At 48.9% G+C, this 15,969-nt stretch overlaps 1 protein-coding gene across 1 annotated transcript; it reads left to right on the top strand.

Annotated features, from left to right (window-relative positions):
* Nucleotides 1–489: 489 nt before the first annotated feature.
* Nucleotides 490–15,746, top strand: BRF2 (BRF2 general transcription factor IIIB subunit; the record flags this gene model as incomplete). The annotated part of the gene is made up of 4 exons (XM_082253458.1): nucleotides 490–643; nucleotides 10,087–10,146; nucleotides 12,598–12,919; nucleotides 15,083–15,746. The coding sequence occupies 4 exons, from the start codon at nucleotides 490–492 to the stop codon at nucleotides 15,744–15,746; spliced, it is 1,200 nt and encodes a 399-aa protein (XP_082109584.1).
* Between the last annotated feature and the right edge of the window lie 223 nt (nucleotides 15,747–15,969).

Genomic DNA, 15,969 nt, shown 5'->3' with positions numbered 1-15,969 from the left:
CTTCTATTGATTCCTGTACTTTGGAGGAACATGTGATTTATATTGACCAACAGCGCCCCCTGGCGTACACTTCCCTGTAATTCCTATTCTATGGAGCTGTACAGGATTTATATGATGCAACAGCGCCCCCCCGGTGTCCGCATTATTACAGCCGCCCTCCTCAGAACTTCCGGTTTGCGGCCCTCTCGCGACAATCGGAAAACAAGTCACCGATTCGCTCTCTGGTTTCCCTGAAATTCATATTCCCCGCCCGTTCTGTGTTATTTATCATCATTCGCGCCCTTGGTTGGAGACTGCAAAACATTTGTCCCTAATTCCTTGCTTTGGGCGCCATATTGTTGAAGACCAACTCCATTCTGTGTACACGGGCAGACTTAGATAAAATGGCGCCGAGCATGGAGACATTCTCTCAGTGTCTACAGGTAGACTCCGATAAAATGGCGCTGACAGCGGAGATATTATTGTAGTTGGAGCTCCCGGTGGCGGAAGATGTCCGATCCGGTGCGGTGTCCGGAGTGCGGCTCCTCGGACATTGTGGAGGATTCTCTGTACTCCCAGGACCAGACGGTGTGCGCGGACTGCGGCTGTGTGGTGACTGAGGGGGCGCTCACCACCACCCTGAGCGAGGAGAACTTCCTGCAAGGTGATTCCCCCCCTCCCCCCACTGTGCTGCCATGGCAACTGCTTAGATATTACCCCTTCACTGCCCCCCACCCTGCGCTGCCATGGCAACCGCTTAGATATTACCCCTTCACTGCCCCCCACCCTGCGCTGCCATGGCAACCGCTTAGATATTACCCCTTCACTGCCCCCCACCCTGCGCTGCCATGGCAACCGCTTAGATATTACCCCTTCACTGCCCCCCACCCTGCGCTGCCATGGCAACCGCTTAGATATTACCCCTTCACTGCCCCCTACCCTGCGCTGCCATGGCAACGCTTAGATATTACCCCTTCACTGCCCCCCACCCTGCGCTGCCATGGCAACCGCTTAGATATTACCCCTTCACTGCCCCCCACCCTGCGCTGCCATGGCAACCGCTTAGATATTACCCCTTCACTGCCCCCTACCCTGCGCTGCCATGGCAACCGCTTAGATATTACCCCTTCACTGCCCCCCACCCTGCGCTGCCATGGCAACCGCTTAGATATTACCCCTTCACTGCCCCCCACCCTGCGCTGCCATGGCAACCGCTTAGATATTACCCCTTCACTGCCCCCCACCCTGCGCTGCCATGGCAACCGCTTAGATATTACCCCTTCACTGCCCCCTACCCTGCGCTGCCATGGCAACCGCTTAGATATTACCCCTTCACTACCCCCCACCCTGCGCTGCCATGGCAACCGCTTAGATATTACCCCTTCACTGCCCCCCACCCTGCGCTGCCATGGCAACCGCTTAGATATTACCCCTTCACTGCCCCCCACCCTGCGCTGCCATGGCAACCGCTTAGATATTACCCCTTCACTGCCCCCTACCCTGCGCTGCCATGGCAACCGCTTAGATATTACCCCTTCACTACCACCCCCCCCCCCCCCACCCACACTGTGCTGCCATGGCAACCGCTTACATATTACCCCTTCACTACCCCCAAATTCTGCACTGCTATGGCAACCGCTCGCATATTACCCCTTCACTGCCCCCCCACGTTGCCATGGCAACCACACTATTACCCCTTCACTACCCTGTGCTGCCATGGCAACCGCACAGATATTACACCTTTACTACCCCCAAATAATGTGCTGCCATGGCAACCGCTCACATATTGAAAGGGGGATAGAGACCAGCGCTATGGAAAAAACTCCCAGAGAAAAAAAATATGCACAAAACAATAGGAAGCAGCCAACAACCAAACCCCTAGGGAGTAGGGGGTCAGTAGTTATATGAAATGGGGAAGGTGGTTGGAAACGGCGCTACCTAGAAAAGAGGGTGTATTGTGCCCAAAAATGTGCCACAGTGTATAGTGCAAAATTTATTGCCAATAAAACCGGTGCATAGAATTGTGGTCATATGTGTCTCATAAAACCACAAGTGCAAGTGATAAATATTCTTTATTGATTATTAAAATTAATGAATAAGTAATAAATAAGGTGCCTTAAAAACAAGTGCCTCGAAGAGGATAATAAAAATAGTGCTGGGTGTGAATAGTGAGGAATCGAGTGCCTGTGTTTCAACAAACAGCCACTAGATGTCACACTCACCCTTCGTGGGATTTCCCAGCAATGGTATTGACAGCCAAGGGGGATCCTGGATAGGGCACCCAAAAACGGCTTCTGGTGGTCCTCACAGGCATGCGGGTCCCATCTGTGTGTAACAACATAGGGGCCCCATGGTGCAGTACAAGTAATCCGACCACAGTCGACGTCCAATGACGAAACGCGTGGGGCGGAACTGTGCGTCAACGTCACATCCGGTCTGTGGTCGCTTGTAGGTGGAACGCGGAAGCTCCACGGCGCGGCTCGCTACACGCTGATCGATTGGCTACATACCAAATTGTGAGTAGCTACTATTTTTCTTGTGGTCGGATTACTTGTACTGCACCATGGGGCCCCTATGTTGTTACACACAGATGGGACCCGCATGCCTGTGAGGACCACCAGAAGCCGTTTTTGGGTGCCCTATCCAGGATCCCCCTTGGCTGTCAATACCATTGCTGGGAAATCCCACGAAGGGTGAGTGTGACATCTAGTGGCTGTTTGTTGAAACACAGGCACTCGATTCCTCACTATTCACACCCAGCACTATTTTTATTATCCTCTTCGAGGCACTTGTTTTTAAGGCACCTTATTACTTATTCATTAATTTTAATAATCAATAAAGAATATTTATCACTTGCACTTGTGGTTTTATGAGACACATATGACCACAATTCTATGCACCGGTTTTATTGGCAATAAATTTTGCACTATACACTGTGGCACATTTTTGGGCACAATACACCCTCTTTTCTATGTAGCGCCGTTTCCAACCACCTTCCCCATTTCATATAATCACATATTACCCCTTCACTACCATGGCAACCACACTGATATTACCCCCCAGCCTGCGCCGCCATGGCAACCGCACAGATATGACCACTTCATTACCCCCCCAATCCTGCACTGCCATGGCAACAGCACAGATATTACCCCTTCACTGCCCCCCAACCTGCGCTGCTATGGCAACTGCACAGATATGATCACTTCATTACCCTTCCCCCCCCCCCCAACCCAGCGCTGCCGTGGCTCCTTGTAATGACAACTGATCACCTGCTGAGCCGCATCGGTTGTCAATTACAAGAAAGCCGACCGTCTGCTCTAAACAACGGTACCGGGGTGACGCCTCTGGGTGCAGGAATTGCCCCGGTACCCCCCCCCCCCCCAAGCTGAGGCCACTTATTTGCGTTCCGTCGGCGTGAAGGGGTTAAAGTGATTGTAAAATCTCGCTTTTTTTTTTTTTCCCCTATAGAAATAAGAAACGTGTTACACTTCCTCCTCTGGGCAGTTGGTTTTGCACACAGCAGCCCGGCTCCTCCTCTTCTCGGGTCCCTTCTGTGCTCCTGGCCCCTCCCTCTTCTGTGCTCCTGGCCCCTCCCTCCTGCTGAGTGCCCCCACAACAAGCCACTTACTATGGGGGCACCCGAGGAGAGTCACAGCTCCCTGTGTCCATTCAGACATGGAAATATGACCTGGTCCCGCCCCCTCTCTCTCCTGATTTTGCTAGCTGACTGATTGACAGCAGCGGGAGCCAATCAGGAAGGAGGATCTTGGATGGCTGAGGCACTCGTGGATATCGCTGTAGATAGAGAGGGGGGCTTAGGTAAGTATTGGGGGGGGTGGGGGGGCTGCTGCACACAGAAGGCTTTTTATCTTAATTCATAGAGAAATTGCATTTGAAAGACCGCTGCGCAAATACCGCGTGACAAAATATTTCAAGGACCGCCATTTTATTCTCCAGAGTCTTTGCTAAAAGAAAATCTATACAGCGGGGAGAACACGGATTTGATACACGGCCGATATTTGCAGGTTTTCCTACTTACAAAGCATGCAGAGGTCTGTAATCATAGAGATCCTTCAACTGTGAGAGACGGAATCTAAAACAAAAATCCAGAAAATCGCATTGTATGATTTTTTTTAAATAAGTAATTCGCGTTTTATTGATTACATCAGTATTTGATTACCAACCACCAACCAATAAGAATTCCGGCTCTCCCAGACCTGTTATTTTTTCTTTAACCACTTAAGCCCCGGAAGATTTTCCCCCCTTCCTGACCAGGGCCTATTTTGCGATTCGGCATTGCGTGACTTTAACGGACAATTGCACGGTCGTGCAACGCTGTACCTAAACTAATTTGACGTCCTTTTTTTCCCACAAACAGAGCTTTCTTTTGGTGGTATTTGATCACCTGTGCGATTTTTTTTTTTTTTTTTTTTTTTTTTGCGGTACTGCGACATTGCGGCGGACAGATCGGACCCTTGACTGACATTTTTGACACTTTCGCGGGACCAGTGACATTACTGCAGTAATCAGTGCTATACATATGCACTGTTACTGTAAAATGACACTGGCAGGGAAGCGGTTAAGTGTGTCCCTAGGGGCGTGATTCTAACTGTGATTGGCTGTGGCTTGAGGTGTAGGAAAAGTGATCAACGGTCCTACATAGTAGAACCGTCTGATCTCCATTCTTACACAGGGAGAATGATAGGCGGCTTGTTTACATCAGCCGCCTGCCTTTCTCCCGCTCTAACGGAAGATCGCGAGTGACCGGCGGACATCGGGTCCACCGGTCACACGCGCGGGGGGGTCCGTGACCACACGGGAGCGCGCCTCTGGCGGCGCGCGCTCGCTCCCTAGACCCTCACAGGCTAGTGACGTAGCCCTACGTCGCTTTGCCTGTGAAGGGCTGACCGCCGACGTAAAAGCCCTCCTGTTCTCCACTCATTACCTGTATAAAGGACACCTGTCCACACACTCCAACCTCTCCACAATGGCCAAGACCAGAGAGCTGTGTAAGGACATCAGGGATAAAATTGTAGCCCTGCACAAGGCTGGGATGGGCTACAGGACAAGAGGCGAACAGCTTGGTGAGAAGGCAACAACTGTTGGTGCAATTATTAGAAAATGGAAGAAGTTCAAGATGACTGTCACTCTCCCTCGGTCTGGGGCCCCATGCAAGATCTCACCTCGTGGGGCATCAATGATCATGATGAAGATCAGGGATCAGCCCAGAACTACACGGCAGGACCTGAAGAGAGCTGGGACCACAGTTTCAAAGAAACCCATTAGTAACGCACTACGCCGTCATAAATTAAAATCCTTCATGGCATGCAAGGTCCCCCTGCTCAAGCCAGCGCATGTCCAGGCCCGTCTGAATTTTGGCAATTGCCAATGACCATCTGGATGATCCAGAAGAGGAATGGGAGAAGGTCATGTGGTCTGATGAGACAAAAATAGAGCTTTTTGGTCTAAACTCCACTCGCCGTGTTTGGAGGAAGAAGGATTAGTACAACCCCAAGAACACCATCCCAACCGTGAAGCATGGAGGTGGAAACCTCATTCTTTGGGGATGTTTTTCTGCAAAGGGGACAGGACGACTGCACCATATTGAGGGGAGGATGGATGGGGCCATGTATCTCGAGATCTTAGCCAACAACCTCCTTCCCTCAATAAGAGCATTGAAGATGGGTCGTGGCTGGGTTTTTCGGCATAACGACCCAAAACACACAGCCAGGACAACTAAGGAGTGGCTCCGTAAGAAGCATCTCAAGGTCCTGGAGTGGCCTAACCAGTCTCCAGACCTGAACCCAATAGAAAATCTTTGGAGGGAGCTGAAAGTCCGTATTGCCCAGCAACTGCCCCGAAACCTGAAGGATCTGGAGAAGCTCTATATGGAGGAGTGGGCCAAAATCCCTGCTGCAGTGTGTGCAAACTTCAGCACTGGCAATGTCCCCCTGCTCAACCCAGCTCATGTCCAGGCCCGTCTGAAGTTTGCCAATGACCATCTGGATGATCCAGAGGAGGAATGGGAGAAGGTCATGTGGTCTGATGAGACAAAAATAGAGCTTTTTGGTCTAAACTCCACTTGCCGTGTTTGGAGGAAGAAGGATGAGTACAACCCCAAGAACACCATCCCAACCGTGAAGCATGGAGGTGGAAACCTCATTCTTTGGGAATGCTTTCTGCAAAGGGGACAAGATGACTGCACCGTATTGAGGGGAGGATGGATGGAGCCGTGTATCGTGAGATCTTGGCCAACAACCTCCTTCCCTCACTAAGAGCATTGAAGATGGGTCGTGGCTGGGTTTTTCAGCATGACAATGACCCAAAACGCACAGCCAGGGCAACTAAGGAGTGGCTCCGTAAGAAGCATCTCAAGGTCCTGGAGTGGCCTAGCCAGTCTCCAGACCTGAACCCAATAGAAAATCTTTGGAGGGAGCTGAAAGTCCGTATTGCCCAGCGACAGCCCCGAAACCTGAAGGATCTGGAGAAGCTCTGTATGGAGAAGTCGGCCAAAATCCCTGCTGCAGTGTGTGCAAACCTGGTCAAGAACTACAGGAAACGTCTGATCTCCATAGCACCTATGATAAAAATTATATACAGACCTCTGCATGCTTTGTAACTAGGAAAACCTGCAAAATCGACAGTGTATCAAATACGTGTTCTCCCCGCTGTATATCTACTTTAAGACCAGAAGGATTTGCCCCCTTAATGACCAGGCCCTATTTTGTGATTCGGTACTGCGTTACTTTAACGGACAATTACGCGGTCGTGCGACGCTGTACTAAACAAAATTTTAAGAAAAAAAAAACAATATTTTTCAATTTCTGCTATATAACATTCCCAAAAAATCCTTCATTGTTTCTGTTATAAAATTTTGCTTATAAATAATCTTTCTTTATAAATTTAGGCCAAAATGTATTCTGCTACATTTTCTTTGGTGAAAATAACCCAAACTAGTTTTTATTTAGTGTGTAGGAAAGTTATAGAGTTCACAAACTATGGGATATACAGTATCTGACAAAAGTAAGTACATCCCTCACATTTTTGTAAATATTTTATTCTATCTTTTCATGTGACAACACTGAAGAAATGAGACTTTGCTACAATGTAAAGTAGTGAGTGTACAGCTTGTATAAGGGCTCTTTCACACGGCCGCTCCGTGTGAAAGCTCCGCTGCGGGACTTTTTTTTTTTTTTTTTTCCACGGAGCGGATGACATTTGTGTCATCCGCTCCGTGTGTCCGCATATGATCCCATCCGTTTGCGGATGATATGCGGACATAATGTAAGTCTATGGACATTGCGGATGACACCGCTGACATCCGATTTTTCCTTCCTTTTCCGTTTTTTACACGGAGGAAAAATAGGGTTCTGTTCCATTCCAAAAAACGGAACAGAACTGAAAGGAGGAAAATCGGATGTCAGCGGATGGTATTCCGCTGACATCCGCAATGCCATAGACTTACATTATGTCCGCAAATCATCCGCAAAAAAATAGGATAACTCAACACACAGCCATTAATGTCTAAACCGCTGGCAACAAAAGTCAGTACACCCCTAAGTGACAATGTCCAAATTGGACCCAATTAGCCATTTTCCCTCCCCGGTGTCACGTGACTCGTTAGTGTTACAAGGTCTCAGGTGTGAATGGGGAGCAGGTGTGTTTAAATTTGGTGTTATCGCTCTCACTCTCTCATACTGGTCACTGGAAGTTCAACATGGCACCTCATGGCAAAGAACTCTCTGAGGATCTGGAAAAAAGAATTGTTGCTCTACATAAAGATGGCCTAGGCTATAAGAAGATTGCCAAGACCCTGAAACTGAGCTGCAGCACGGTGGCCAAGACCATACAGTGGTTTACCAGGACAGGTTCCACTCAGAACAGGCCTCGCCATGGTCCACCAAAGAAGTTGAGTGCACGTGCTCAGCGTCATATCCAGAGATTGTCTTTGGGAAATAGACGTATGAGTGATGCCAGCTTTGCTGCAGAGGTTGAAGGGGTGGGGGGTCAGCCTGTCAGTGCTCAGACCATACGCCGCACACTGCATCAAATTGGTTTGCATGGCTGTCATCCCAGAAGGAAGCCTCTTCTAAAGATGATGCACAAGAAAGCCTGCAAACAGTTTACTGAAGACAAGCAGACTAAGGACATGGATTACTGGAACCGTCTCCTGTGGTTTGATGAGACCAAGATAAACTTATTTGGTTCAGATGGTGTCAGGCGTGTGTGGGGGCAACCAGGTGAGGAGTACAAAGACAAGTGTGTCTTCCTACAGTCAAGCATGGTGGTGGAGTGTCATGGTCTGGGGCTGCATGAGTGCTGCCGGCACTGGGGAGCTACAGTTCATTGAGGGAACCATGAATGCCAACATGTACTGTGACATACTGAAGCAGAGCATGATCCCCTCCCTTCAGAGACTGGGGGGCAGGGCAGTATTCCAACATAACGACCCCAAACACCTCCAAGACGACCACTGCCTTGCTAAAGAGGCTGAGGGTAAAGGTGATGGACTGGCCAAGCATGTCTCCAGACCTAAACCCTATTGGACATCTGTGGGACATCCTCAAACAGAAGGTGGAGGAGCGCAAGGTCTCTAACATCCACCAGCTCTGTGATGTCATCATGGAGGAGGGGAAGAGGACTCCAGTGACAACCTGTGAAGCTCTGGGGAACTCCATGCCCAAGAGGGTTAAGGCAGTGCTGGAAAATAATGGTGGCCACACAAAATATTGACACTTTGGGTCCAATTTTTGGACATTGTCACCTAGGGGTGTACTCACTTTTGTTGCCAGAGGTTTAGACATTAATGGCTGTGTGTTGAGTTATTTTGAGGGGACAGTAAATTTACACTGTTATACAAGCTGTACACTCACTACTTTACATTGTAGCAAAGTGTCATTTCTTCAGTGTTGTCACATGAAAAGATAGAATAAAATATTTACAGAAATGTGAGGGGTGTACTCAGTTTTGTGAGATACTGTATATCTGGAAATTGATCACTCCTGATGTACTGATGTCATTTTTTTGAGGCCCAAAAATGTCAGGACAGTACAAATGACCCCTTTTTAGAAAGTACAGTCCAAGGCATTTAGTAAGAGTTTTTTGAAGTTGTAATTTTTTTTTTTGTTGCAATTTTTTAAAAAGAAATGTAAAAATGTATTTTATTATTATTATTATTATTATTATTATTATTATTATTATTATTATTTAATTTTTTTTTTTTTTTTTTTTAAACAAGCTGTCACCAGTGCAATACAGCGTCATCATATAACAGACTGTGTCCAGAGCAATATTATGTCACAATATAACCCTGTACTACTTTGGGGAAGTGATCAGGATTTTTTATTATTTTTTACACATTATGATTGCTTATATCAATGAATTTCACTGATATAAACAACCATTTTTAATGAATGAAACTGTGTGTATTGTTGTGATTGGCCCTGTTTGTACAATGTGATCGCTGTGACCAATCACAGCTAGTAATAAAATTGTACCGAATAGATGGCATGAAAGGAAGGATCTGCTGTGATTGGTCACAGTGATCACATGGTAGCGGCAGCGAACTGGTACGCTGATCTGTGATCGGTTGTGTCCCGTGGACACAGCTGAGGAAAGTGACACGGGGACCTGGAATTGACGTTTCACATTTCCCTTCTGGGTGAGTAACGTGAAGGGGAGGCCACTGAATTAACGTTTATCGGTCTCCCACCCCTGTACCCGGCCTCACCCTTCATACTCATCCTGGGTCCACCAGTGGGCATGCATTGGCGGCATACATGGCGGAAACGCGTAGGGTCAGGGGCGGTGGTGGAGGAAGTGATCAGGTGGCTTCAAAGGCACTAAAACCTCCAGGAGTGCGTGAAAATCCAGATCCCCACACTGATTGGACACAGCGCTGGGACTCCAGTGGTTCGGCCCGCTCACATCTCTTCGTGCCATTATTGCTTAACAGCACATCAGACGCAGGTAGTAGTGGCGTGTTCTGCCGGATGACAATATGCGCAAAAATGCACAGCGCACATCACACAGGGCACATTGCACAGGGCACATAGTTTCTAATTGTTTCTATCCTGTATTTATTGTTCCAATCTGTTCTGTCCTCAGCTGTGAAATATTCAGAGAGTTCCGGGCAGAATAAGACCATCACCAGAACCAAACTCAAAGGTAAGTAGTCCTCTTCCATCTCCTAGCATTGGGGGGGGGAGGGGCGAATTCTGGAGGTGCCGGCTTTCAGGGTAAAAGAGACATTCATGTGCCACATACAGTACAGTGTGTTCCTTATCCAACTTACTGCTCTAACAGTATACACGCCATGGTATATGTCAGCATCACTCCTCGCCTGCCCTCTGTACTCCTCTTCTCCCCTCTATTCCTGCCCTCTGTACTCCTCTCCTGCCCTCTGTTCCTGCCCTCTGTTCCTGCCCTCTGTTCCTGCCCTCTGTTCCTGCCCTCTGTTCCTGCCCTCTGTTCCTGCCCTCTGTTCCTGCCCTCTGTTCCTGCCCTCTGTTCCTGCCCTCTGTTCCTGCCCTCTGTACTCTTCTCCTGCCCTCTGTTCCTGCCCTCTGTACCCCTCTCCTGCCCTCTGTTCCTGCCCTCTGTACCCCTCTCCTGCCCTCTGTTCCTGCCCTCTGTACCCCTCTCCTGCCCTCTGTTCCTGCCCTCTGTACCCCTCTCCTGCCCTCTGTACCCCTCTCCTGCCCTCTGTACCCCTCTCCTGCATTCTGTTCCTCCCCTCTGTGCCCCTCTCTTGCATTCTGTTCCTCTCCTCTGTGCCCCTCTCCTGGCCTCCTGTATGAATTTATTGTCGGCCATTATCTGCACCTTTAGTGCCAGAAAAATGCATCCCTTTACATCCTATGTATGTCTTCCCATGGGTCCGTTGCACTTCTTTGGTGTTGCAAATCCTGTTGCGGCATTTTTGGTTAGTTAAAAAAACACTGCACCAAAACGCACCTCAGTATGCATCAATAACGCACCAGTGTTATGTTTTTGATGCAGTTTTTGAGTTGCATGACCTATTAAAAAAACACGCCATAAGCGCGGTAAAATAACCACAAAATTGCTTCTGTTTTTGGTGCCATTATCAGCACTTTTTTTTCTCTATCGGTAAAATGCCAAAAACACAATTTTCGGCCGTTCTGTTTTTGCCTCCGACATTTTGGTACATCTCTGGTTAAACTTTGTCTTTTTCCATCAGACTTCCTGTTGTTTGCCCCCTGATTAAGACACTTTTTTGAGTTGCAACGCGTCGGGACCTCTTCCTTTTTATTAAAAAAAAAAAAAAAAAAAAAAAGGATTATTGAGATGAGATTAAAAAAACTTAAGGAAAATGAATCACTTAATGGTCAAACTGGCGGCCCTCCAGCTGTTGCGGTACTACAAGTCCCATGATGCTTTGCAGTTACAAGCATGACTCCCATAGGCAGAGGCATGATGGGACTTGTAGTTCTGCAACAGCTGTAGGGCCGCTAGTTTGACACCCCTGATATACCAATCGCATGGGCAATATTGGGAACCTCATGCTCTATACCAGTGATGCTGAACCTTGGCACCGCAGATGTTTTGGAACTACATTTCCCATGATGCTCATGCACTCTGCAGTGTAGTGGAGCATCATGGGAAATGTAGCTCAAAAAAAATCTGGGGTGCCGAGGTTCACCATGACTGCTCTATACCATGGGGACTCAAAACTGTGGCCCTCCAGCTGTTTCATAACTACAAGTCCCATGAGACATTGCAAGGCTGACAGGTACAAGCGTGACCCCCATAGGCAGAGGCATGATGGGACTTGTAGTTCTGCAACGGCTGGAGGGCCACCAGTTTGAGACCCCTGCTCTATACAAGAGTGGCACGCGCTCGACCCCTAGCTGCAGGCGTGTGACCAGCTTAGCCCTACGTCATTTCACACAGGAGGGCCGCCCTGCCGCAGTATAAATGCGGTGGGCGGTCCGGAACCGGATAACTGTTTTGTATCAGTAAAATTTATTTCATCCATTTTCTTCATTTTGGTGCCTAAAGGAATCGCATCCAAATTTCCAAAAATGTATCCTTATTGTTATCCGCTGCAGTTCAATAACCCATGGAGGCTGGTAAAACCTTGCAATTAAGCTGTGTTTTTACCACCCCTCAAATGATCTTCCTTTTGGTGGGATGCTTTCCTTTGCGGCCTCGGTGGGCATTATACCTCCTGTCACCTGCCCAGTGTGACACCTTCCAGTGAATGGGGCTGCTCTGCAACTGCATCAGAAGCATGCAAGATTGCAGCATTGTAGTCCAGCATTTAGGCAGTGAGGAGGCAATAAGAACCCCTCCTCGCTGCCTGGCGGGTGATCTCTGAAGAGCGAATGCAGAACGCTCTTCAAAGAGCAAAGCAGGTGTAAAGGAGGCCTTCCAGAGAAGCAGCAGACTGATGACCTCTACACATTGGTCACTCTGCTCTCTCCTCCTATCAGGCTGATCCATGTACTGCAGGGCAATTGATTGGCTCATTGTGCTGCTTCTTCCTCCCGTAGTCTGATTTGTGCTGTACAGCGGAAGTCCTTGCACTGCCAGGGTGTTGTCTGTGTGGAGTTCTGCTGTAAAGGTGTCACTGGTCTTCGTTGTGTCCTCCTCCAGGTATCATACGTGTCAGAAACATCTGCAAAGTCCTCCGGATTCCCAGCAACTTTGAGGACGTTGCGGTGTCGTACTTTGAGCGTATCTTCGGCCACCCAATATGTCACCATGTCAACAAGGAGAAGAAGGAAGCCATCATGGGAAGCTGCGTGTACATAACGTGCCGCCAACATCACTGGCCTCTCACTATGGACACCATCTGCACCCTGGTCTACACACGGAAGGATCTCGTCTGCACAATGTTACCCAAGCTGGTACAGTCCCTGAGGATCGACTTACCAACCTTTGACTTACGGAACCTGGTGGAAAGTCACTGCAAGAGGTACGATCATTAGAAATGGTTCCGGTATAGCCGGCCAAGTCAATGTGTGGGATTGGGTTTAGCTTTAAAGAACCCCAAGAAAAAAAATACATTCTTAAAATCTGATGCTCAAGGAGTTAAAATAGCATTCCAGCTAAAGTAGTCTAAATAGTAAAAATAAAATGCTCCACACCCCCCCCCCCCAACACACCACCACCACTGCCAACAACAACACCACCATCACCAACACTGCCAACACCACCATTATCACCATCATCACCACTGCCAACATCACTACCACCACTACCAACAACATCATCATCATCAACACCACCATCGCCACCACTGCCAACACCACCATCACCACCACTGCAAACACCACCACCATCACCACTGCTGCCAACACCACCATTCTCAACAACACCACTACCACCATCACCACCACTGCCAACACCACCATTATCATCAACATCACCACCACTACCAACACCACCATTATCATCAACACCACCATCACCACCCCTACCAACAACACCACCATCACTACCAACACCACCACCACTATCATCACCACCACCACTACAAACAACACCATCACCACCAACACATTACCACAACTACCAAAACCACCACCATCATGATTTGGGGGTTACTACTGAGTGGGTGATCAGCAGAGCTGGGGGGGTTACTACTGAGTGGGAGAATCAGCAGAGCTGGGGGGTTACCACTGAGTGGGGGGGGGGTCAGCGGAGCTGGGGGGTTACCACTGAGTGGGGGGGGTCAGCGGAGCTGGGGGGTTACCACTGAGTGGGGGTGAGCATGGTGTTGGCAGTATAAGGGTTAAAGGAAACCTGCGCCTACAGAAATATATGTTGACTTCTGAAAATGCTTGTTGCCTGGCTCTTTGGTTTCAATACATTTTTGAGTTACTGTCCTGAAAAAAATCACACAGCCTGTAAATTCAGGACACGGTCTGCATGGAGTCTGCATGTTCTCCCTGTGCGGGGATTCCTCCGGGTACTCTGGGTTCCTCCCACTCTCCATAGACCTCCTGGTAATTAGGTGACTCCTGCCTAAACTGTCCCCAGTATGTGTGTATCTGAGCATGTGAGAAAGGGACTGTAGATTGTGAGCTCCTCAGGGGCGGGGACTAATGTCACTGTACATGATGGAAAGACTGCGCTATAATTGTCTCCAATATATAAAGGTGCAAATTCCAGTTCACTGAATTCAGAGTACGGAAGACATTGGGATCGGAAGGTGCAGAGTTGGGGTCCACCATAGTCCCCCATCATTGGTATCAGTACGAGGAATAGTGTCCCATCATTGGTGTCAGTGGGAGGAATGGTGTCCCATCATTGGTGTCAGTGGGAGGAATGGTGTCCCATCATTGGTGTCAGTGGGAGGAATGGTGTCCCATCATTGGTGTCAGTGGGAGGAATGGTGTCCCATCATTGGTGTCAGTGGGAGGAATGGTGTCCCATCATTGGAGTCAGAGGGAGGAATAGTGCCCCATCATTGGTGTCAGTGGGAAGAATAGTGCCCCATCATTGGTGTCAGTGGGAAGAATAGTGTCCCATCATTGGTGTCAGTGGAGGAATAGTGCCCCATCATTGGTATCAGTGGGAGCAATAGTACCCCATCATTGGTGTCAGTGGGAGGAATGGTGCCCCATCATTGGTGTCAGTGGGAGGAATAGTGCCCCATCATTGGTGTCAGTGGGAGGAATAGTGCCCCATCATTGGTGTCAGTGGGAGGAATAGTGCCCCATCATTGGTGTCAGTGGGAGGAATAGTGCCCCATCATTGGTATCAGTGGGAGGAATAGTGCCCCATCATTGGTATCAGTGGAAGGAATAGTGTCCCATCATTGGTGTCAGTGGAGGAATAGTGCCCCATCATTGGTATCAGTGGGAGCAATAGTACCCCCATCATTGGTGTCAGTGGGAGGAATGGTGCCCCATCATTGGTATCAGTGAGAGGAATAGTGCCCCATCATTGGTGTCAGTGGGAGGAATAGTGCCCCATCATTGGTGTCAGTGGGAGGAATAGTGCCCCATCATTGGTGTCAGTGGGAGGAATAGTACCTTGTATGAGTGGAAGGAGTGGCGCCCCCCTGTGGGGCACACTCTGTAGACTCCTGTTCTTAGGTTTCATCCCGTTTCTCGAACTTGTTTCTTTGCAGTTTTCGGTTACTCCAGAACTCTGCGGAGGTCCCTCAGGAATATGCCGATGATCTGGCTCCGGTATTAGAACGCACCCTGAAGACGTTGGAGGTGGCTGGAGAAACCTGGCTGGTCACCGGACGTCAGCCTATCCCTATTATCACCGCAGCGGCGTTCCTTTCTTGGAAGTCCCTCAAACCCGCGCTTCGGATCTCCTGCTCATTAGCAACGTTTTGCCGATGGTGTGAAATCGGCTCCCCTCCTCCGGCAGCAGATAATAGACTGAGGGAACTTCTAGAGACATTCCTCCAGCTTGCCCAGCAGCTGCCCTGGCTGAGGATGATGTCCCTCAACAAGAAGACCGTGGCCCAGCACTTGGGGGACATCTTGAAGCATAGGACTTACCTTCTCAGGAAGGCGATGGAAGCGGCAGAGGCGTCCTCCATGAAGGCAGAAGACTTGACTGCCTCTGAAGGACCCAGCCAGAGCTGCCCGTTCCTTCCTCCAACCATGAAGAAACCAAGAAAACGACATCGCAACGGTTCCTTCACCGAAGGGCAACCAGACGTGACCGGAGAGGAGGAGATATCGGACAGTGAGATGGAGCAGTATATCAGGACGCCCGCTGAGATTGAGGCCATTCAGCAGTTCCAGGCCAAGCTGGCCGCATCAGAGACTCAATAATCAGATCCAATAGTCTATAAATAGAAGAAACCGTTCCTTTGCCTTATACAGTGCCTTGAAAAAGTATTCACAACCCTTGAAATTTTCCACATTTTGTCATGTTACACCCCTACTTTACCTCCTCCACAACTTCATCCCTGACCTGTCTGGTGTGTTCCTTGGACTTCATGATGCTGTTTGTTCACTAAGGTTCTCTAACAAACCTCAGAGGGCTTCACAGAAC

Source organism: Pelophylax lessonae, assembly GCF_965119305.1.
Source record: "Pelophylax lessonae genome assembly, chromosome: 4".
Classification (NCBI taxonomy): domain Eukaryota; kingdom Metazoa; phylum Chordata; class Amphibia; order Anura; family Ranidae; genus Pelophylax; species Pelophylax lessonae.
Note: the sequence above shows the minus strand (reverse complement) of the source record. Positions and strands in the feature narration are given on the sequence as shown.